At 41.3% G+C, this 22,911-nt stretch overlaps 1 protein-coding gene across 2 annotated transcripts; it reads left to right on the top strand.

The window, feature by feature from the left end:
- Nucleotides 1–366: 366 nt before the first annotated feature.
- Nucleotides 367–19,481, top strand: SKIL (SKI like proto-oncogene). 2 transcript variants are annotated; one of them, XM_032119619.1, is made up of 7 exons: nucleotides 367–482; nucleotides 1,398–3,314; nucleotides 8,118–8,215; nucleotides 9,603–9,844; nucleotides 10,050–10,291; nucleotides 11,302–11,526; nucleotides 14,322–19,481. In XM_032119619.1, exons 2-7 carry the CDS (start codon nucleotides 2,208–2,210, stop codon nucleotides 14,481–14,483), a joined length of 2,076 nt encoding a protein of 691 aa, XP_031975510.1. In that variant the 5' UTR covers nucleotides 367–482; nucleotides 1,398–2,207; the 3' UTR covers nucleotides 14,484–19,481. The 2 variants fall into 2 exon arrangements, with proteins under 2 accessions (XP_031975510.1, XP_031975511.1); XM_032119620.1 differs by lacking the exon at nucleotides 367–482 and adding an exon at nucleotides 767–786.
- The last annotated feature ends 3,430 nt before the right edge of the window (nucleotides 19,482–22,911 follow it).

Genomic DNA, 22,911 nt, shown 5'->3' with positions numbered 1-22,911 from the left:
CCCCAGCTGCCGCTCCGTCCCCGTCCCTCAGCCGGCCCCTCTCGGGCGCTGACGGGGGAACGGCGGCAGGGCGGCGCGGGGCCGGATGTGACCCGGGCGGGCTGAGGGGACGCCGGGCAAAAAACCCCCACTTTCCCATGTATATTCACTTTTTAATCGATATTATATATTTCTCTTAATTTTATTTTTTATTTATCTTCCTGCGCTTTCCCTGCGGGCGCGGGGGTGGGGGAGGAGAGACCGGCCAGGTTTCCTGGCGCTGAGGCGGCGGCGGCGGCGGCGCCGGGCGGGGGAGGGGCGGGCGGGCGCTCCCGCCGCTGCCCCAGACAGTGGGCGGGGCCGGCGCGCGCCGCCGGCGGGTTCGTGCCCGCGCGCCGCCGCCGCCGCCGCCGTCTCGGTCTCCGCAGTGAGGTCACGGGTGGGCGGTGCGAGCGCGGCGCCTGTTCCGCTCCCCGCGGCCGCCGGAGCCCCCGCGGCGCCGGGTGAGCTGCCGGGGAACTTACCGGGAACGGCGGGGAGCGGGGCGGCGGAGCCGTGGGGGAAGGGCGGGAGCGCCCGCGGGGGATGGGAGGGAGCGGCGGCTGCAGGGAGGCGGCGCGGGGGCGGGGGGGAGAGGGGGAGTGGGGTACCGGGGATGGGAGGGAGGGAGGGAGGGAGGGAGGGACACGGGGGCGACGGAGCGGCGCGGTACGGCTGGGGACAGCGGGGAGCCGGGCAGGGCGGAGGGGCAAGCCCGGCGGCGGGAGGGGGAAGGGCCGAGCCCGGAGCGGTGCCGGCGGGGCCGGGGTGAGTCACGGCGCGGGAGGGAGCGGCGGGATGCGGCGTCCCGGGAGGGGCTGCGGGGCGAGGGGTCGGTGCCCGACATGGGGGGGCCGGTGCCCGGCTCGCCGGAGCGCCCGTCCTGTCGGGCGTGCACGCCAGCAGAGCCGCTCCGGACCGCCCCCTCCCCCGCCGGTATCGCCCATCGGTCGGGGGCTTGTCCTGATGTTCCGCGAGTTATTGGGAAACGCACCCTGCCTCTGGCAGGGAATCCCAGAATTGTTTGGGTTGGAAGGGGCCTTAAAGCTCATCTCCTTCCAACCCCCCTGCCATGGGCAGGGACACCTTCCACTGTCCCAGGCTGCTTCAAGCCCCGTCCAACCTGGCCTTGGACACTTCCAGGGATGGGGCAGACACAGCTGCTCTGGGTAACCTGTGCCAGTACTTCACTGCTCTCACAGAGAATAATTTCTTCCTTGTATGAAATCTAAACCTTCCCTCTCTCAGCTTAAAGCCATTCCCCCTTGTCTTGTCACTCTATGCCCTTGTCAAAAGTCGCTTTCCAGCTCTCTTGAAGCCCTTTTAGGTACAGAGCAAACTCTGGGATTGCTTGTAATCGGCCTCTCTCTCTTTCACAGGTTATCAGGAAAGACTGGCAGAACTCTGTACTAGCACACGGCATGAATTCAGCCCATGGCCTGGATCTCACCTCTATTACTAATAACTCGGGCTGGGAAAATTCTGACACACGCCAGTGACATCTGGGCAAAAGGTGACTCTCTAGGGACGTTTAGTTTTTGCCGTCGATCTGGATCAGCCTTTCATTTGAGGATTTATTTGTGAACTGCCATAGTAACTGTCATGGTGGTGGTGAAATCATAAAGCTGGCAGCACAATAAAGCAAGCCCTTAAGATTGTGTTTGATCTCTGGGAGCTGAAAGTGCTGAATAAAATTTTCACACAACTTAAACTACGTTTTGGATCAGTTGCGTTAAGATTGACATTCTTCAAACTGAGCCCATTTTTCTATTTTAATATTTAAATAGAGACTTATTTGAAAAGACAGTATATTTTTTAAAGGAAAAAAAGATTGAGAATGAACACGCATCATTTTTTACTAAATTGCTGGACAAGACTACTGTGTAAAATAGTGGGTAGGGTATGAAGAAAACCTTTTGTATACATATTGCATTAGGGTTTTTATATTATAAAATTGAACGAATAACTAAGAAGATTGTGTAACCTCTCCATTAGTAATTTTATGGTATTACATGCAAAATGGGTTACAGTTTTTACTGTTGGATGCTGAAGAAGTAATATTTCGGTGAAAGGAGTGTGCAGCTTAGTGTACCTGAGGTAATCCAAGATCACAAGAAACTATTTTTTATATGAACAAGCAAGAAAATGCACATTCAGGACTGACTTACTTCAAGTTCTAGTGTTTAGCAATGGAAAGCCCACAAATAAACTTCCCTCTCGGTCTGGTTTCAGACCAAAAAAGGAGCAGGATCCAAGAGGATGGGAGTCCTCCATTGAAAAAAGCAATGACAGAAATGCATGTAAATAACAAAGTACAGGTTGTAATAAATAAATTGCCAACAATAAAGAAGGAAAACTTGGATGACTATGACGAAACTCCGGTGGAGGCTGATGCGGAAACCGCCAAGCCAAACAGTGCTTCAGTATCTGAGCCTTTGAGTTTAAATCCAGGTTTGAAACACACGCTGGCACAGTTCCACCTAAGCAGCCAGAGTTCGCTGGGTGGACCCGCAGCTTTTTCAGCTCGGTATTCCCAGGAAAGTATGTCACCCACTGTCTTCCTGCCTCTCCCATCACCACAAATACTCTCTGGTCCACTGCTCATCCCTCCAGACAGCTCTACAGAACTCACCCAGACCCTGCTGGAGGGGGAATCCATCTCTTGTTTTAAAGTCGGAGGAGAAAAAAGACTTTGCCTGCCTCAAGTGTTGAATTCGGTCCTCCGAGACTTTTCCTTGCAGCAGATCAACACGGTGTGTGATGAACTCTATATCTACTGCTCAAGGTGCACTTCTGACCAGCTTCACATTCTGAAGGTTTTGGGAATTCTTCCATTCAACGCTCCGTCCTGTGGGCTCATTACGCTGACAGATGCTCAGAGACTATGCAATGCTTTACTGCGCCCTCGCACTTTCCCCCAAAGTGGCAGTTTCCTCCCTGGTAAGAACACCTTGGCCCAGCTGAAAGAGACTGGCAGTGCCTTTGAAGTAGAGCATGAGTGCCTGGGCAAGTGCCAGGGGTTGTTTGCACCTCAGTTCTACCTTGCCCCGGATGACCCGTGTATCCAGTGCTTGGAATGCTATGGGATGTTCTCGCCCCAGACCTTTGTGATGCATTCACACAGATCCCCAGACAAGAGGACCTGCCACTGGGGGTTTGAGTCGGCCAAGTGGCACTGCTACCTGCACATTAACCAAAAATACCTGGGCACATCAGAGGAGAGAGAGTTGAAGCATCTCTTGGAGGAAATGAAGGAGAAATTCAGCGAGAAAAATCAGAAAAGAACTCGGTCCAAAGTAAGTTCACCTGGTGGTGTAAAACTCCCAGATCTCTTTCTGCTCACACATAAATACTTGTTTTAGAAGCGTGTTACTTGGCTTTTCTAAGTGGGAATACTTGTCACATCAAGCCTAAGTTAAATTTGTGAGAGAGCTTCACCATGGAAATAACATTTCTCATTAAAAGGGGTGGCAATTTCTTTCCTCTTTGGGCTGCAAGTAACCATTCAAGCTAGCTTGGCTCAGTTGGTTCTTGTTCTGTCCTAAGGTATACAGACTCTGGAAAATTCAGGCTATTGTGGAAATTTTCATTCTCCCATTTGACCTTTGAGTAGGTTTATGCGGTGTGTGCTGCAGCAGCTGAGCAAAGCAGAAGGGAGCTTGAAAATCAAGTATTACAAATGAATTCTTTATTTGTACTCCAGCATGCACACGTGGGCTGGATGGCAACCTGGCTTGCTGGCCACCCATCTCATGACTTATGTGCAGGGTAATGGTGCTTTGCTAAATGGCTATTTAGAAGCCCAAAGTCTGCTTGTTCAGCAAGAGCTTTCTGTTTAAACCACTTGTGCAGTGAAATATGCCAAAAAGAGGGGGTTTTAAGCAGCCCAAGTAATGAGCTGTAGGCCGGTATCTTGACAATAGTTAATAATAGACATCTTATTTTTTCCTAAAATACTGCTGTAAGTCTGTGCTGTGGTTCCAAAATACAGAGCTTTTTTGTCCCTTGGAGTGCTTCTACTTTAAATAATAGGACAAGCAGCAGAGAAACATTAATATGATAGATGTTCCCATTCATAGAAGGCACAATTTCGGGGTGTAATTTAAACTTTAAGAGGTTTTTAAGGGTTTCTGCCCCATGACTGTTTCTTTTAAGTGTAGTTGGTGTTTCTGTGTCTGTTTGATGGCTGCTGGTTTGGTGATAAATCCATGTTGCCTGTTGGATGTTTTGCAGTGGATTTCAAAATAGCAGCAAGAGCAGTGCAGATGGTTGAGCCCAAAAAGGGGTGCTATGAGCTGACACCTTTCAGCACAAATTTCTGAAAAGTTGGTGTTGCAGGAAGGCTGACTGTAGTAACAGGTACTGTTACAGTGGTGCCAGTCTGCAGGAAGAGATTTTAACAGCAGATTCCCATGGAAGCCTGCAGTATGGCATGCTTCCACATGCTGAATTATTTGAAGATGCAGTCTCCTAGCAAAGAGACTTTGCTTTTCAACTGATAAAGACATGTCAGTCTTTATTCTTGCAATGCCAGTGTAGGAAATGAACTACAGCATGGTGGATGCATCAGTGCAAATAGCCTTCCATATTCACACCTATAAATGCTGCTTCCCTTTCCACAGCAGCAAATTTCAGACAATGAGATCTTTCAGTTTCATGTGCAAAGATGAAAAAAACGCACCTGAAATTAACAGTGGCAGTAATTTGGACTGGACTGGTGTAAATGAGGTACTAAAACTCTCTGCAGTCTTCCGTAGCAGACCTGTGTAGTTCTTTCTTACAAAGCAACATACAACGAGTGAGAAGCTGTGAAAACATGAACAAAATACAGTGGTGGGGGAGGTTTGGGGATTTTTTTCCATCTTGTGGATATTCATCTGGGAATATTATACAAGAGTATAAGAGGGCAGTTTCCCTGTCCTTGTCCTGGGGAAGCTTAGGCTGCTTCAGTTGTCTTTTCGTAGAATTACAGAATGGTTTGGATTAGAAGGGACCTTAAAGATCGCCTCATTCCACCCTCTGCCGTGGGCAGGGACACCTTCCACTAGACCAGATTGCTCACAGCTACATCTGACCTGACCTTAAACACCTCCAGGGATGGAGCAGCCACAACTTCTTTTCCTCATTTCAGTGTTGTGGGAGAGGTATCAGGTACAACACTTAGACATTCCCTTTCCTTACACTCCCAGGGGAATTTATTTGCAGGATGTTCCATTCGCTGTTCTCTCACCTCCTCAGCACCTTTGCTGAGTCAGTCCTCAGCAGTGTTGACACATCTTTGTGGTTATCTTGGAGGGCCCAGGAGGAACAGTTGCCCTTGGCTAGGTCTTTCCCCATCCAGTAATAATGAATTACTTATGTCCCGTAGTCTTTGGAGCATCCTAGTTCCCGTGCCTTGTCTTTCTCCTTAGCATTTCACTCTGAGTTTATTCACCTCACAGTGCAAATACACTTCTGTTTCAGTATTTTAAGAGCAAAGTACTCTTGAGATTAACTCCTTTCTGTTCTTTGTGCTAATAACAGAGCTGTAAGCTGTGTGCTTAATTGTCATAATTTTCTGTGGAGTTCTAGACTGCAGTGCAACATCCACCTGCTCTTCATGGAACAGCTGTCACTGGGTCTCTGCTGATTCCTGCACTGACAGATCCTTGTTCCCTTTGACTTTGCGACAGTTTCTCATCATCTCTGCACTAAAACTTTGTCTTGCTTCTCAGACTGATTCCTTGAGCGTGTCACAGTGTGTGGGGGAAAGCTCACAGCATGGGGGGGTTAACATTTCTTCTGAGGGTTTTATAAATTCAGTCTCTGCTAAAACTACTGGCTTAATGATTACACTGAAACCATTACTTCCTATGTATTTTCTCCTTAAAGAGCAGCTCTGTCCAACTAGCTTAGAAGAAAAATAAGGCATTTTCATGTAAACCTTTTAAACAGTTAGAGTAGAAGTAATTCAATTCAACTTATTGTGTTTAGAGAATTATTTAAGAGCATCTAAAATAAACAAATTGTTGGGTAATTAAATACACGTGTATATTTGGAAGTAGATACCTTGTTTCATTTACCTGGATGGTGAGGGAAGAGTCCTGTTAGAAAAAGACTTCATGTTTATTTATGTAACATTTCATTTTCTTTCCTAAGTAAAAATTTGATTGCAAGATTGCAGAAATTCATTTGCAAGATGCACACTAATAGGTAGACAATAAATTCAGTTTCCATTTGCAATAGGTAAAAAAAAAAAGCAAAAATCTGACCTAGTAATTTGAAAATAGAGATGACCTGATAATTTCACATGTAAATATATAAGCATGTTAAAATGTGAGTCCTAAAATATGGACAAATGTGGTCTGAAGCTAAAATCAGATCACTGCATACTAGCTGCAGTATAAGTAGATTATCTGTGATTATTTAAATTATTAGAATGATCTGAATAAGTAGAAAAAACTTGACGAGTGTCAGGATGAGGCCATTTTTCTAGAGATTATTCAAATCTTTATTATTTAAAGCCTTATGAATTTACAACTCCAGAGTTTCTCTTCCTTGTGCCCTCCGTCCCATTCTGTCTGTGTTGGAAGTGATTTGAGGAACGGTAGGGGTGGGGTTAAATTTCAGTTTCATTGTGACAGCTGAGTTTCATGGGCTGGAAGTTTTGGTCAGAATGGGGTGGGTGGGGTTTGGTCCCTGCCAGGGTGGGGTTGGTGTTGGATTGTGCAGACCATGGCACAGGTCACACTGGTGTCACTGGGGGCCTCTGTCTGCCAGCGATGAAGTTCTCCAAAAGTTTATTCCAGGGTGTGTAAATATAAACTCTCCTGATAATATAGCACATAAGAAGTTGTGAAGATGTTAGAACACTACATGAAGGTTTCAGTACAGGATTATTTAACTTTTTTAGCTTTATAGGCTGTTTTTTAATTGAGCAGCTTGTCAAGGTACTGGGTCTGGCTGGAATGGTGTTGACTTTCTTTGTAGCAGCCTGTATGATGCTGTGCTTTGGATTGGTGGCTAAAACTGTGGGTAGCACACCAGTGTTCTGGCTATTGCAGTAAAAACTGGGATTTTTGAGGAGGAGAAAGAGGGTTTGACATCCAAGGTGGAGGTTGTTTGGAGGCTGGCTGGGCAGTTGTATGAGGGAGGGACCTGAGCCGTGTTTTTTGCATCACTTTTATTTTTCTCTTTCCTTCACTTCTTAAGCCAACTTTATCCAGGGGCTTTCTTGGTCTTGTCCCTTCAATCCCCTGGGAATGGTGCTGAGGGAGCGGCTCTGTGGGTGCTTGGCAGCTGCCTGGGGTCAGCCAACCACACCCTACCCAAAACCCCGCATCCCAAGGCTGTTCTAATACAGTGAAATTATAAATCAATTTCTTAGCTGTGTGACTATTGTAAATTCATGATGAGACACCTTTCACTTGAAATTAAGAGCAACTTTGGAGGGGAGCACAAAGTATCACCAGGAATTTTGAGTAAAGAGTAATTTCAAAAATACTTCTTGAGACACACATAACAAGAATCGCTTTCCAAATTCAAAATAGACAGAAGTTTTTAAGATCATAAATTCTGATGCACCCAGGTTAATTTTGTTTGCCACTGCAAAGGGAATGGCATTGTCATGTTACTGGGAGCAGCTTTGACTGCTGCTGTAATAAAAATTTGTGATGACTAAAGAAAGTTCTGTCCCTGGAACACCAGCACGCTGTTCCATTTAATTTTGAAATAAAGTATCTAGTGGGTGCTTACTTTACATAGACACGTTATTACAAAAGGCCCCTACAACCTTTTGGGAGTCCTAGGTCCTGCTTTCTGTTTCTCCCAAGCTTGTTTAGCAGAGTTCTGGAAACTCAGCAGAGCTTTTAGATAGGTCTGTCAAGAGATTTGCTTTTAATTTCATTGCTATTTTGCCCATAATGGTAAATTTGAGATCAAAGAAAATTCTGTGGCTTGCATCGCCCTGCATCTCTGCCAAAGACACCCCATTTCCCAGTACCAGTTTCTCTGCTGTGGCTGTATTAATGGTGTAAATGCCATTTCTGTGAGGAGTGTTTATGAAAATGTAAATAACCGGTATCCATGTTTCAATTAGCAATTTATTTTCTTTCCTTTAGGCAGAGCCACAGCAGAACCTGGAATTATCACAGTGGTATCCAGTTATAAAGCAAGAAGCAGACACTGATCCTCAACCACCTTCCTTTTTCCATCCCAGGTAACTGAGTTTGTTATGTAGAACTATAAGCGCTATCAAGTATTTAAATACTTTTGGCTATTTAGGGATAATTCAAATTTTAAAAAATGTGTTTGCAACCTGAACTGTTAGGAAAGCTCTTAAGGTATCACACAGAAATGATTTAACCCTAAATTTTTATGCATTTCTTAGTGTAAATACTAACGAACTGCTTATGAGTGTTTTTTTGGGATAGGACTCAAGCTGTGACCTGTGGGTGTTCTTCTGCAGGCAATACAATTGAAATGTAATTAAAACTTCCCTTTTCTTAGTAGAAAAGACAGAGGTAATTTTTGATCTCTTACATTGTATGCAATGCATGCATGTGGAAAGCTGCGTAGGGCCTATTTACCATGAGGACAACTTAATTTCCTTCCAGAAAAGACTTCAAGAGGTGTTTGAAGGCTTTCTTCCACGGTGGAACAAGGGCTGCAGCTGAATTGTCTGCAGACGGGTTTCCTGGTCTTAGAAACCAAGTGCATTTCCTTGACTTACCCAGTTTGTCACCTGCATCAGCAAGGGAAACAGTTTTTCGTGATGTTCCTCTTGCCCTCACTCCTTGTGGTTACACAGGTCCCGAATTTGGGTCAGAGCAGACCCTTTTTGGCGTACACACATCACACTGGTTCCCACGCAAACAAGGGAGTGGAGGAACTTCTGTGATGGGCCCTCATGTTCTGTTTCTGCTGGTACTTTCCATCAGAACCAGGAGAAAGGGAAGTGTTGAAGACAGCGATTGAACTCCAGTGACACTGGTGATCGTGGCACTGACCTGAACACACCTGGGGCTCTCTTCCCTCTCTATTAGGCTTAGTGGTGAGGTTAGGATGGGACACAGGGATGCTCCCAGGAGTCCAGGAGCTGTGAAAATCCAAATGGGCAGCTCAGTGTACGTGGGAAAGAATGTCCAGCATTGGTCTCAGACATGCCCCAGGACTGTCTGAACACAGCTTTGCTGCTTAAATGAGGTGCTCATTCCCACTTCACTGAGCACTTCCCCATCCTCCATTGCTAATATAAGGATTATGAAAATGCTGGAGAGTGTGGATTCGGTGACATTCTAATTTCACTCTTTGCATTTAAATGAAGTCTTCGTATGATTTTCTGTAATTTTTTTTTTAATCAGCCATGTTTGGAGAATCCACTTGTTTGATAGCCTCAAAACCTTATCTAGATAATCTACTCAGTAAAGATGAAGTGTGTCATTAGGCTTTCCTTTTGCATAGGAAAAATTTTAAAAGGATGTGCTTATTTTTCATTGATGCTTTCACAGTTTGAACTCATGTAAAATTAAACTTACTGCTCTCAACCAGCCATCATTTATTATGTCTTACCTTTCACTATGAATTTTACTCTTCTGGTCTTTCAGTTACTACCTTTATATGTGTGATAAAGTGGTTGCCCCGAATGTATCTCTTGCATCTCAATATAAGGATGTTGCAAAAGCAACAGTAAAAGCTTCAGAAGTTAATAAATCCTCACCTGGGCAGTCAGAGAAGAAGCTCAGTAGTGGAAAGCACAAAAAAGCTGCCTCCTATCCAGAGCTTTCTCTTGAAGAACAGGAAAAAATTGACTTGAAAACTGGTGTGGAGCAGCCCCATAAACGTTTAGGTGAGTAGTGAAAAAAGTGTTAAAGTCTTTGATTTTTATACCACAGAATTTTGGAAAGCTTAACACTGAGCTAGAATTTTGTGATGTCACTTCAGATTTCCAAAAATTCCTTTCACCTTTATGTAATCTCAGTTTTCTTTGCATTTTTTTTCACTCTGGAAGTTGAAGTTTCTGTGATTATTGTTCTCTGCTCTTTTCTGTGTAGATCCTCCTGTGTCAACTCGTTCTGCGAGAGGTGGAAAATCTGAGCGTGTTTCTTCCAAAACCACCAGAGACTCTGGCCGTGGTGAGGGAGGTGCTGATGCACGAACCTTGTCCCCCACCCTCATGAAAGACATCAGCTGTGAGGATGACAAGGGAAGGATCATGGAAGAAGTAATGAAAACCTACATCAAGCAGCAGGAAAAACTTAACACGATTTTGCGGAGGAAACAGCAGCTCCAAATGGTACAGTGGCAGCTGAGTGCATTTCCCCTTGGACAGCAGGGAGCTGATGTGGGCTTGCTGGCTCCACAGTCACGGATTGCATTCATTTAGAAACACCAAAGCACACAGATCATTTTTCCCTCAGCTTAAATCCAGACACCAAATCTTCAATATCCCTTATGCTCATGAGTTTTGAGCCCACTAATAATTGGTGTCTCTTCAGTTTGCAGCTGCCAGGTCCATGCAGCTCCTGCTTTTGCTGTATCCTCTGAAATTTCTGTTTTCAGGTTTTTAAAGATGCAGGTATCAGTATTCTAGCAATGGTCTTATTGCTGCCCTGTATAAAAAAGAACACCACCTTCCTATTCCCATTTGCAAAGGCTTGCTTTTAGGGATTTTATTTTTAGTCTTTTCTTTAATAATGAATGATTTTAGAGGCTGGTGTTCATTTGTGACATTTCTGTTTTCTGAATTCAGTTAAATACTGTCTTTGCTTCTTGCATTCATGGAACAGACCTAATATTTTAATTTATTTTATTTAATTTAAATGCTAATCTCAGAATCTAGGAGCTCAGGTCGGGCCCTAGAGCTGCTACTTTAAAATTGTTCTGCTATTGGAGGTAAAGCTTGTGGATAAGTTTAAAAAAATTACGAGTTTTAAAATATCAAAATGTCAGTGGACAATGCAATCAAACACTTCATTTTGTTTCTTGATGCTACACTTCTTGCATCTTCGAAGTATATTTTAGTGAATCAATGCTGTTGCTTCCTGAGGTTCACTGCTAGAAGTGCAAATTTGTTTCTGGTAGCTCCATGTACTTAGGCGTATAAGTAATTTCTTAAAAATTAGATGCATGTTACAGAATTCCTGTCATTGATAAGCAGATAAATACCATTATCAGGCTGTTGTTATTGGTAGTTACAAATGGTCTTTTTGGCCTCACTGGTTCCAGATACACTTTTAAATTCAGGTTTTTTTACTTTTCTGGTGTTAGAAGGAAGGAGTATGTGATCTTGATCTTTCTTTACAGGAAGTGGAAATGTTAAGCAACTCTAAAGCTATGAAGGAGCTGACTGAAGAGCAGCAGAATTTACAAAAAGAACTCGAATGTTTGCAAGCAGAGCATGCACAAAGAATGGAGGAATTTTATTTTGAGCAGAGAGACTTGGAGAAGAAACTGGACCAAGTGATGAAGCAAAAATGTAGCTGTGACTCCAATTTGGAAAAAGACAAAGAAGCTGAATATGCAGCACAGGTGAGAAGGGAAGGAGGTTTATTTCAAACAAAACATATTTAGTGTAGCAGGAAATCGTGCAGTTGTGGTTCAGCTACCTTAAGGTTTCATTTTCTCTGTGTGTCCTGGCACCATAGACAAATACCAAAATAGGTCAGTGACAGCACTATTTATTTCCCTGTTCCTTGATTGAAACTGAGGTTGAATGTAACTTACAGAAACATAGGATGTTATTGATGAAATATTAAGCTTAAACATGAGGTCTGTTACATCCTCATTTAAAACAAATTCCATTTTTAATATATAGGCTTGCCCATGATATAGACTTAAACATTATCATTATTTTACGTAAAAAAGAAATAAAATCCAAACCTCTGAACCATCTTTTTGTCACATTAGCAGCATACCTTGCTGCTCTTGAGGTTCCTTGGTGGTAGAACCTTCTGCACTCTCTGATGAGCCCCTTCTGGGCTCTACCAAAGCATTTGGCCAAGAGTTTTCTTGGTAATGAAAATCATATTAGTGTCTCTCATTCTTGCCTCTTGGATTCATATGTCAAAACCTATGGAGCTGTTTTTTCCTCTCATTTCCCTTTTAGCTTTTACTATTGCTTCTTTATGTTGGAGATTATTCCAATGGGAAAAAGTAAAGTTATTGCCAAAGGGAACCTTGGAATGCCCCTTTTAAAAATCAGCTGTAGTTATGATGAAATTGTTTATTTTGCACTGTATCACAGAAAACTAGTCTTAACAGACTCATTTTTAAAGTGAACAAAATCCAGAACTTGAGCTCAGTAAAGCTCCGTGGTCCTTTGTTCACGACTGCGTATATGTCCTGTTCTTACTGACTCAAACTGAGAAACAGGCAGTACTTGAGAGACAGGTTTTGGTATTTTTGGTGAGTAGGGCAGAGACTCGCATCGTAAATCCCTCTCATGAATTTAATTTCATGACATCCCACTCCACTGATTCCTGGCCTTTGCTGCCAGAAATAATCCTCTCTGACTAAGGCCTGATTTACTAAACATCTGGTACAAGCCCTATTAGTGCAAGTAACAACGTGTTCTAATTTATGGAGATCATCATGTGCAGCACGTTTTATAGGGCTTGTGCAGCTTACTTCCTTTGGAGGGTGAAAACTGTGGATTGTTCCCCAAGGAGATTGGTTGCGTGTTTCTTTTGAAGTTAGACTTTGAAAACTAAATACATTCCTTGTGTAAAAGTTTACTCTGTTATTACCTCTGTGGTAGATCTGTTCACAACGTATAATTTGAACTTTTTTTTCCATTTATCACATCTTGCAGTAGATTCTGGTTTCAGGAAGCACCAGAGTTAAACAGGGGTCTTGGGAGCAGGGAACTTCCCCAAGCTGTGTATACAGCATTTTAAAAAAGCCTTGATCTGATGTGTTCTTGAAGCAGTTGCCCAGGCTGCCTTTTGTGTCTGAGAGCTGTGGACTGGGAGGAACTCTCCTTGTGCATTAAACAGAATTAATAGTTTGGTATTTGCAACTTGCTTTAAAGTCTCTTCTCCTTTCTAGGCCTGGCACTGTCTTCTCCCCCTTTTTGACTTCTTTATTGAAATGGTTGCTTCACCCTGTCAATCACAGTAGGGCAGAATAACCAGTACTGGAGCCTTTCCTTAGAGCCAGAAATGAAAACTCAGCCAGAGACATGCTGCAGCATGCAGGCAGTGGGCACTCTTGCTCTGCAGCACTTCACTGCAGCACTTGTGCAGTCAGGACTTGCATTAACAGCCTGTCGCTGCCTAAGAACTGCTGAAGAATTTCTGGTTATAGAATTGGAGATGAAATGTGGTGTTTCTCTAAAATCAGCACAGCCATTCCTTCACCCAGTACATTCTGTAGCAGTTGGTGAACACCAATAATACCCTGTATGTTCCTGCTCTTTCATTCTCAGGAACTGTCTTCCTTTTTTTCAGTGAGATGGATGCTTAGTGATGATGTACATCAGGTAGATACCTATCATTATAAAGGCAGATGGTGTCTTTTAGATGGAGTGAGGTCTTTTGGTAAGAAAGGACCCCATAAATCCATGGGAGAGAAGATAACTGGTGCCCAGTCTCCTCCCTGTTTTACTGCTGGTAGTATACTATAAGCAATGAGCAACTTTCCCATACTTGAGAAGATGTTTCCAGATGCCACTGTAAATAATTTTGGTGACATTCTAGCAAGTTTGTACCTTGCTGTATTCCAAAGAGGAAAAGAATACCTAATTTCCGTGGTTAAACAGAAAATATTTCAAAAAAATGTTTGTGTGGATTCAGGTTTATATTTGAACACACACACAGATGGTTATGTTCAAGATTTTCTGAATGTTTCATTTATACTAAGGAGTATTGGAAAACAGTGTTGGTGGTTTTGTTTCTTCTAGAAGTGCATTCAGGCTTTGAAATAAAGAAGTAATATTTTGTCAGGTGAGAGAAATGAACCTGGGAAATGAAAAAATGCAGTTTATTCTGGGATTTGTGACACATTCAATGCAGACTTCATCACAATCTTCTCAACAGATTCTCTGTGTTATTGGCAGTCTGGTGTGACAGTTCGTATAACTACAACTTACATGCATTTAAAAATTAGATTTTCTCTTTTCTTAAATTATAGTATGATGTGTATGCAACTTTGCACATTGACATTGTTTGCTAATGGTGTAATAGGTGAGTGCATAATTCTTGATAACTGCATAATTCTGGTGGACTGAAATACTTGGATGCATGGAGTGGCCATCTGTGACCTCTTGATGTTTTAAATAAGTTTGCAGAAATTTACTCTGCCTCTCTGTCTCTCCTGTTTCACAGCTGGCAGAGTTGAGGCAGAGGTTAGATCATGCAGAGGCAGATAGACAAGAGCTCCAGGACGAACTGAGACAGGAACGAGAGGCCCGGGAAAAGTTAGAGCTGATGATAAAAGAATTGAAGCTACAGATCCTGAAATCTTCAAAAAATGGGAAAGGAAAATAGAAATTGGAAGAGGAAGCACAGCTGCGTCCTTCAAACAGGGTGTTTTGGTTTTAATGATTGTGAATAATTTTTGTGTGCTGAGAAAAAGTGTTCTCTGTGGATTTCTATTTCCCAGACAGGTCCAGGTGAAGATATACATAGATATAAATAAATAGAGATAGATAGACATTTTTAGATTTTCCTAACCAATGAAAATCTGCATTGATTTGTACTGGTGTTTTTCTCAAACAGTGAAAAATACAAAACTCTTGATTTAGAGTGACCAGTTTCTGTCTATTTCTAATGCAGTCTTAAGGACTCTACACCTTTTAACATTGTCTGTTAAAACATATGTGGGTATCTTTATTTTGCTATCAATTGCACATCCAGTTATAAAAGTACATTAAAAACATCCTGAATTCTTCAAGGTCTAAAATAGTTTGGGTTTCAGTGAGAATTAAATGTTCTCAAACTGAGGAAAGTAAAGGCAGCTTTTTGTCTGTAGGGTAGAGCTCAAAATTGCCACGATTGATTGATGATTGAGCATCAAAAGTGATTTACCAGCATGAGTTTTTCCCATCATTTTATTGTGTGAAGTCAGCTGCTCTTTTCAGTATTGTCTGTTTAACAACTCATTATCAATCTAAGGAATGTTAGAACCAGCACTTGCTTGCTCTGCTGGAAGAAGAAAACATTAGAGTTTTGGTTTGGGTTTTTTTTTTTTGGTGAATTAAAAAATTTACAATTACAGTGGAATCTTGGGAAGTTAAAAACTCACAAGTTCTCTTCTGTTTTTTTCTCTGTAGTACATATGAAAGAAACATGAATAAAAGGCTTAAAGGCGGGGCTTTTCCTTTTAGAAACTGAGAAAGCATGACTTAACTGTTTTTCAGATACTAATGCTTTCAAGAAAAATAATATTTATTAAGAAATATGTGTTAATTTCTTTAGTACCCTAAGCCTCCACACTTTGAGCTTCTTGCCAGCTTGTGGTTTTTTCTTTCATTACATAGAACAGGCCTTAACTGACATTGTGATCATAGCTTAAAATGTAAAAATCTGAGATATAGCACTTTGAAAACTCATTTTGATAGTCTCTGTATTTGAATGGCATGGTAGGGTTACCATGAATTAAGAAAATACAGCATGTTTGTTAAGCTATACCATTGGGAAATGTGTAATTGTACAGAATTACTGTTTTATGTATATATATGATGTTCGAGTACTTCTGAAGTCTGGTTCCTAGTGGGTTAAATGCATGGCTACAAAGTTGGATGAAGAAAAACTTCTTTGCACTTCTCTCCAAAAAGTTGGATACAGCTGACAGATGTCAGCTGATCATGTCAGTGATAGGAATATTTTAGTAATTCCAGTATTTCACTACATAATTTTAACTTGTGCTTTTAGTTTCTGGTTTTGAGGTACTTAAGTTTAATATTCTCTTAATAATTCAGTTAATTTTGGATGAAACCACTAGTAAAAACCTACATTGAATTGTTTTTCCCCTTAACTTGTAAAACTGAAAACTCTTGTTCTTTTTTGTTTCTCTTTTGGTGGTATAACAAGACTGAACATCACAGAGAAGGATAAAATTGCACATATCTTTAAATTGAATGAGAAATTAGGTGGTAAATTATATGTCACAGAGTCATAGGATGATTTTTTTAATAACTGTACAATTTTGTTTGTGAACTCTGTCGTATTTACACTGACAAGCAAAGCAGGTTAGATTAAAAAAATGAATTTTTTTTTGTCAGTGTTGAGAATCACAGAATGGTTTGGGTTGGAAAAGATCTTAAAGATCATCTAGTTCCACCTCCTGCCAGAAAAGAAGACCAGGATTATATTTTTCTCTTCTTCAGCTCCCATCTCCAAATTTTTGCTTTAAAAAAAAAACAACAAAAAAAAACCAAACTAAAATGGAAGAGGCCTGTCTTTGCAGCTTAGTTTGGAGGGAAAGGTGCTGACTAAATGGTTCTGGTTGCGTGTGCACCACTTGCTTTAAAAACACCGTGAATGTTTTGTTGTCCAGCCACCAGACCCGTGGGTACAGGGAGAGTAGGCAGGGGTACTGCTAGAGGTGTGATGGCTGGGGAACAGAGCTTGAAGTTGTCCAGTGTGATTGGATCCGGTGTTGGATGAGCTGGGAAACTGGGAAGTTCCACCTGGGTGCTGCTGAAGGATGGAGAGAGTCCATTTGTGTTGCTTCTCAGTGTTTTGAGGCAGGCTCGGGCTGTCGGTGTGGGAAAGGCCACAGCTCGTTCTCACAGCTGCACCGCAGTAGTTATAGCTTAGCTGTTGGATGTTTGGAATCCTCCTGGGATTATTATATTAGTAGGATAGTGAATATTCCGTTGCCATTCAGGTCTTGTCTGTGTTCTGTGACTTCTGCTCAGATGTCTCCCTTGGCCAGGTTGTTCAGCAGTGGCAGTGGAGGGCTGGTGTAGCCCAGGTTCCTGTGCCTCAGCCAGCACTTGGGTCACTGCTGGAGGCTCTTAAAATGCTGGTGGCTGTCCTTTGTACCAATGTTTTCACTGTTGCAAGAACTCCAGCAGCCATAGGAAGTTTTACCAATTCCGGTTGCAGATAAGGCCTCATAATCGTTTTCGAACATCTGGCTGATGAAGCTAATGGAACATTTATTATAATGACCTTAAAAGTAGCTTTGTAAATATTCCATTTAGTTAATCTAAAGTTAGAATGCATTTTAAATTATTGTAATCCTCTTAAAATTCTTAAATACTACTTTCAGGCTCTTGGCGTAACATAAACAATTTTCATATGTGTAGACTTAATTTTATACTGATTTTAAGTAATAATGTATACATAAATGTGCCATAGCCCTTTGTGTGCTCACAGTCTTTGAAAGACAGTTTTTTAGTAAATTGTAAATAATGCTCTTAAGTTCTAGAACAAATATATGTTGACCTTGTTTTCGCTACCGTATCCTAATTCTATCGAATGGTTCATTTTACAGCCTGACATAGGAACTTGGAATGCACACTTGAGGGCCCTCACTTAAGTGCACACTTAATGGTAGAGACTGAATCAGTCATTAGGTCTTTGCTTTTAGTCATAGCTTGCTCATTTTATGTATTGTTATTTGGTTTGCCTTAGTCATTGCTTGCTGATCTTTTCAGGCAAGAAGTAATTTTCCTAGATAGTTGTGACATGAAGCCTGTAGAACAAAGTCCTAAAATTGTCTGTAATTTGAAAGTTGCTTTATTAAGCACGTACAGCAAGATGGAAGTTGCCTAGTGCACCTTTTGGAATCAGTAGGATTCAAGGTGGATACCTAATCTGCTCCTATACTTTTTAAAAAGAGAACTTTAACATGCTTTGTATACTTTAATCAATAAAATATAAGAGCTTAGAGAGTAAAACTCTTGTCATTTTGGCAGTCTGGAAACACCCTCACTCACAGTGTAATCAGGTGTCCCTCAACGAAAGAGATTTTTATCTAAATCTCCAAACTTAGTTAAGTCTGTGTTTTAGTTTTAGTAAAGCATATCGTTCAGTTTGAGTATTTAGATGAATGTAGTTATGTTTCACATTCTTAAACTAATTTTATTCTATATTTAATATATTGATAGCTTAGGTGTAAAACCATCTGTACATAGTAAAGGCATAATGCAATTAGTGATGTAGGAAAAGTTGGAGCATAAAGCTACTGGTGGCCTGAAAAGAAATATGTCTTGGCCCATATTTTAGAAGTCACAATGTTTTATTCATACATTCTTGTTTTGTATTGGGGGAGGGGATAGCTAGAATGTGTTATAAAATTTTTGGAAACCTTCCTAGCATTAGTTGGGAAGTTGGCCTTGAAATGCTGTCATGGTCAGCTTCCTAGAATTCACTTGTTTGTAGAGTATATATTTTGATTGTCAGTAAAGATAACAACTTTGTATTTTTTCTGCACTTAATTCGTGTAATTAATCCATACAACAGAGTTTTCTATAACATGGTGAAGTCGACAAAAGACGTAATTTCTCCTACCTATTAATCTGTGCTTGCAATATTTCGGTAATTTTATTTAAGCCATCGATAGTCAACAGCAGAAAGCTGCAAATTTCAGTTTTGTTTTTGCTCATTACATTTGTAGTGTGAGTGTTCATTGGTTTTCTTTACAGAAAGCTTGTAGAATTTTCTATTTGCTGCATATACCTATTTAAAAAATAGTCATTTTTTAGCTTTTCTGAAAGCAGTTATTGCTTACAAATTGCACGATGATTTTATAGTGTGTCTCCATTACTTAGTAAATTGTTCTTTTCAGGGTTAGTGGTTCAGTTGGAAAATGCTTGAAAAACGAGCTCTAAGCACTTCATCAAGCACAGCAAACACGGTATAAAATTTTGCTATTTGAAAATTATTAAGTGTAACGATATCAATTGAATTTTTTTTCTTCTAAGAGATACCTCACTTAAAGGAAAGCACAGCTGTACTGTATTTAAACGAATTCTAGGAAATAATAAAAAGTTGGTCTGAAATATTTCGTTGCCATCACGTTGCTTTCTGTGATTGACAGAACGTTTTTTGTGTTTTCATCCTCACTCTCTGAAGTATTTATTGCTGTTGACATGCCAGTATAATTCTCTCAAATGACAGAAAGTAGCTGCAAAACAACTGAGTCCGTGTTAGCTCAAGGCAACAGGTTGAATGACTACTCTGAAACCATAGGAAAAGCCTGTGAAAAACGATCAGTGCATTCAACAATTTTTAATACTTTGCCAATGATGTACAGTCTTACTGTCAGCATTGCTGTGGTTGCATTACATGACACACAAAACTGTCCTCTACCTCACGTGAGATTTAACAGATATTTTATATGGTTTTAGTAAACAAGATGCATCTATCTGGTCACTTAGTTTACAAATTTTGAATTATATTTATTGCAACATGACATACTGTGCTCTTAGCTTATACCTCAATTGTATTCTGTGCTGTTATCCATTTCCATGCCTTGTAAATACCTGTATAGATCGTGGATTCAAAAACAAATAAAGAACTGTAATGTCAGAACACTTGTCTCTGTCGTAGTTTTGAACACTGGCTTCTAAACTTGGCTCTTTGAAGGTGTTTAACTCGGGTCTTTTCTGAGGAGCCTTCCTTGCTTTGATTACAGTAAATTAAAATCTGATTACACTGAAACTTGTTAGCAGAGCTCCCACAGCCTGCAACAGGTCCCCAGTTCTCTGAAGAGTATTTTAAGCAAAATCTACAAGATCAAAGCCTTCCCTCCCCATGGATCCACTTTCTAAAGCTGTTATGATTCTGTAAAGGTATTGGCACCAAGCTTTCTATGTATCTTGGCATAAATTTGGTGTTTATACCTGAAAATAGAACTCCTTGCATACTTGGCAAGTTCTCTGGTGCCCAGCTTTGTTGCTACTTGACTGCTCAAGCAATGTGTGAGTTGTTCACAGCTCTCTTCCATAACTCAATAATAAATGAGATTAAAAACACACATTGCCAGATAAAATACTGAGATTTATACAAAGTTAAAATCAGAAATGAGAATTTTACTGTATGTGCTGAAAAAATAGTTACTTCTGATGGCAAGTGACTCTCAGGAGTTCTTAGGTTTTGTAAACCATGTGGTTATATTACCTTAACATTTTCGTGTATCATCAAGGAGCTTAAATAGCAGAAAAGTCAGAGTAGGAGAGGGAAGGAACAACAGAGGAGAAAAGAGGGAGCAGCTCCTCTAAACTGCATGTTCTTCCACAGTAATTTATTTACCTTGAGCTTCCATCACTTAAAACAATAAACTGCATTCTGTTGGTCACTTAACCTCCCCTATATTGTAGTAAAATATAACTCTTGCTACTAATTATATTTTGGAGATTTTCTGGGGCATTTTATTCATACTGCGAGGTTTCTCTTGGCAGGTAAGAAAGCACCTGCATATCCACTCCCTTTGCTATTTTTTCTTCCCCTCCAATCAGTACAAAAATACTTTGTCATTGTATTAAGGAGCTGCTCTCCCATATAGGAAATCCTGATGGTGTTTCAGATAGTTGCGAACCCTTAATGTTACCATGTGCTTGCCTGTATTTTGCAGATAAAGAGAGAAAGGAGCAGTATGAACCAGGATAAAGATGAAAATGACAATGATCAGCTCAGCCTTCAGTATAGAACAGAATTAAGAATTGACTGTACCACTTAAATTTGTTTATTTCTGCATACCATTGTGCTTTTTCATACTGCTGTATTTCCAAACAGGGAAAAAACCATCAGGCTGAAAATGTAAAGAAAAAGTTCAAGGTGAGTCATGTGGATGAGAAAGCCATGGGGCTGTTGATAGCTTGGGTAGCTATGACTAATTGCAATGCCTGTCTTTTGTCAGAGAGAACAATGTGGATCAAGGGAAAACTCTGTCAGTGAAGGGTAAAAAGATTGATTTTGAAGGAGTTCACACTGTTGCTGGAATAAATGCCTGTGTAGCACTCACTTTTAAAAAGACAGCTTTTAAGACTGTTGCCCAAAATGCATCAGCTTATTTGGCATATAACTGGCAAGCCATTCCTTATTTTACTGATCATGTAAATCATTGTCCACTTGTCTCATACCAACTTACATTCACTTAACTGTTGGTGGTGTGATTTACAACCCTGACAAAGTAGTAAATGTCTCCTGTCTCTCTTGACTTTGATGAAATAATTCACACTGTGCCCTGTGGGCACCAGCTCGAGTTCTGTTGAATAGTGCTGGTTACCAAAGCGTCAAATTTACTCCTTGCTCCTGCATACTCCTTGATAAAAACATTTGTTACGGATAACATGAAGACTTTGTGGTCTTAAATGTAGGAGACTGAATTATGGAAGGATGTGTAACGTTGTGCATTAGGATGTGCATGCACTATCACTGTGTAAAATGATCCCAAACCTCAGCTTTGGGATGAAATTCGTCATCTTTTGAATTCAGAAGGTGACATGTGATCTGTCCAATGCCATTGCTCAGTCCAAGAAGTGGAACAGCGCTAGTTTCACCCCAGAGATAACAAGTTTATCTCCTGAATATAAATAAGCAGGAATATTTTTTTTAGGGGAAGATTAAATCCATCTAGAATTGAACCCTAGACACCATAAAAGCGGTGGTTAGACGTCAGTAACAGCATGCTCCACCTGAGGTGGGTGCAGTAGGAGGATAAGCTGTGCAGGAAGGTGGAAAGATGTCAGGAAATTTCATGGAAGGCCAGCTGGCAGCTTGGCTTCACAGAAATACCATAAACCAGGTATAAGAAAAACTCCAGGAGTAACCAACAATATAAAACAAATGTGAAAACAATTATTAAATTTATATTTATTATAAAAGCTTCTCTTTAAAAAGAATTTTCAACTATTTTGGTAGTCCTCCAGTGTTCAGATGAAGCTTTGACAGAAAACTGTGACCTCATGTCCTTGAATTTTGGATCTAAGGAGCAGGTGACAAATGAAGCTTAGGATGCTCTTGTTCGTATTTTTCCCATTATTTGTTAAAGAATGGGAAAACTACCCTTGGATGAGGAGCGGGATATATTTAATTCCTGGCATTTTAAACTCGGAGTGGGGTTTCCAGTATTTCTTTCTCCCTGACAGCTCTAGGAATGAATGAAATTCATTGTTGCGTCACTTTCTTGTGCCTTTTCCCTGCCCGTGCACCGCAGACAGCTCTCCACTAGTGGTCTCCCCAGGCATGTGGCATCCGCCTCATTCCAAACCTTCCCTTCGCAAAACCAACAGCGCTGGAGGAGCGATGGAATATCCTCAGGGATGTGCTGGCACGCGAGAACACACATACGTGTTGGGAAAATACAGAGCGAAGTTAGGAAAATAGCCTGCCTGTTTCTCCTGATGCAGAACGGGAGGATCTGAAGTTTCTCCACCTCTTTGAAGCGGGCTGCTCCTGTTTTACCAAATGTACTAAAATTCGCACAGTAAATTTACTCAGACTGAAAGTCTGAGTTAAAAGCTGCTCATTTTAATTTGAGCATTCAAAAATGGGACTAAGGTGCTGTTGAACACGTGTTTAAGACTCAGTGAGTGCAAGTTAATATTTCTGAAAACCCAGGTACAGCAGAGAATGCAGTGATGGGTCTTTCATATTCTTACAATTACTGGAAACATCAGGGAAGACCCAAGATTGATCCTGTCCCTTTCCTGCAGCTGTGCTGATGGCTTTGATGAGGTGATCAATTCCATCTCATGAGTAACTCTGCCCAGCACGTTTCTTCCCTTTACATGAGAAGGTATCAGTGTGACTATTAAAGTTCAGCTCACAAACACTGCCTTAATTTTTCTCCCTCGATGCTAAATTTCGAATAGTCAGGCTGTTTGCATTTGAATAAACCCCTCTGGTTTGTTTTCCAAGCACGGTTGGGTGTGATTGTGCATCTCCTCCTCTCCACACCCTCCTTCCCCTCGGACGCTCCGGATGCTCTGGCAGAAGTTGGGGCTCCCCACTTGCTCCT

Source organism: Corvus moneduloides, chromosome 10 (assembly GCF_009650955.1).
Source record: "Corvus moneduloides isolate bCorMon1 chromosome 10, bCorMon1.pri, whole genome shotgun sequence".
NCBI lineage: Eukaryota > Metazoa > Chordata > Aves > Passeriformes > Corvidae > Corvus > Corvus moneduloides.
This window is presented reverse-complemented; position numbering and strand designations above follow the sequence as displayed.

Bases quoted from the DNA above. Each gene is read 5' to 3' on its own strand.
- SKIL (XM_032119619.1), top strand. From the start codon at position 2,208: ATGGAAAGCCCACAAATAAACTTCCCTCTCGGTCTGGTTTCAGACCAA. The intron at 9,845-10,049 runs GTGAGTAGTGAA...TTTTCTGTGTAG, and splicing joins GCAGCCCCATAAACGTTTAG to ATCCTCCTGTGTCAACTCGT. The intron at 10,292-11,301 runs GTACAGTGGCAG...CTTTCTTTACAG, and splicing joins GGAAACAGCAGCTCCAAATG to GAAGTGGAAATGTTAAGCAA.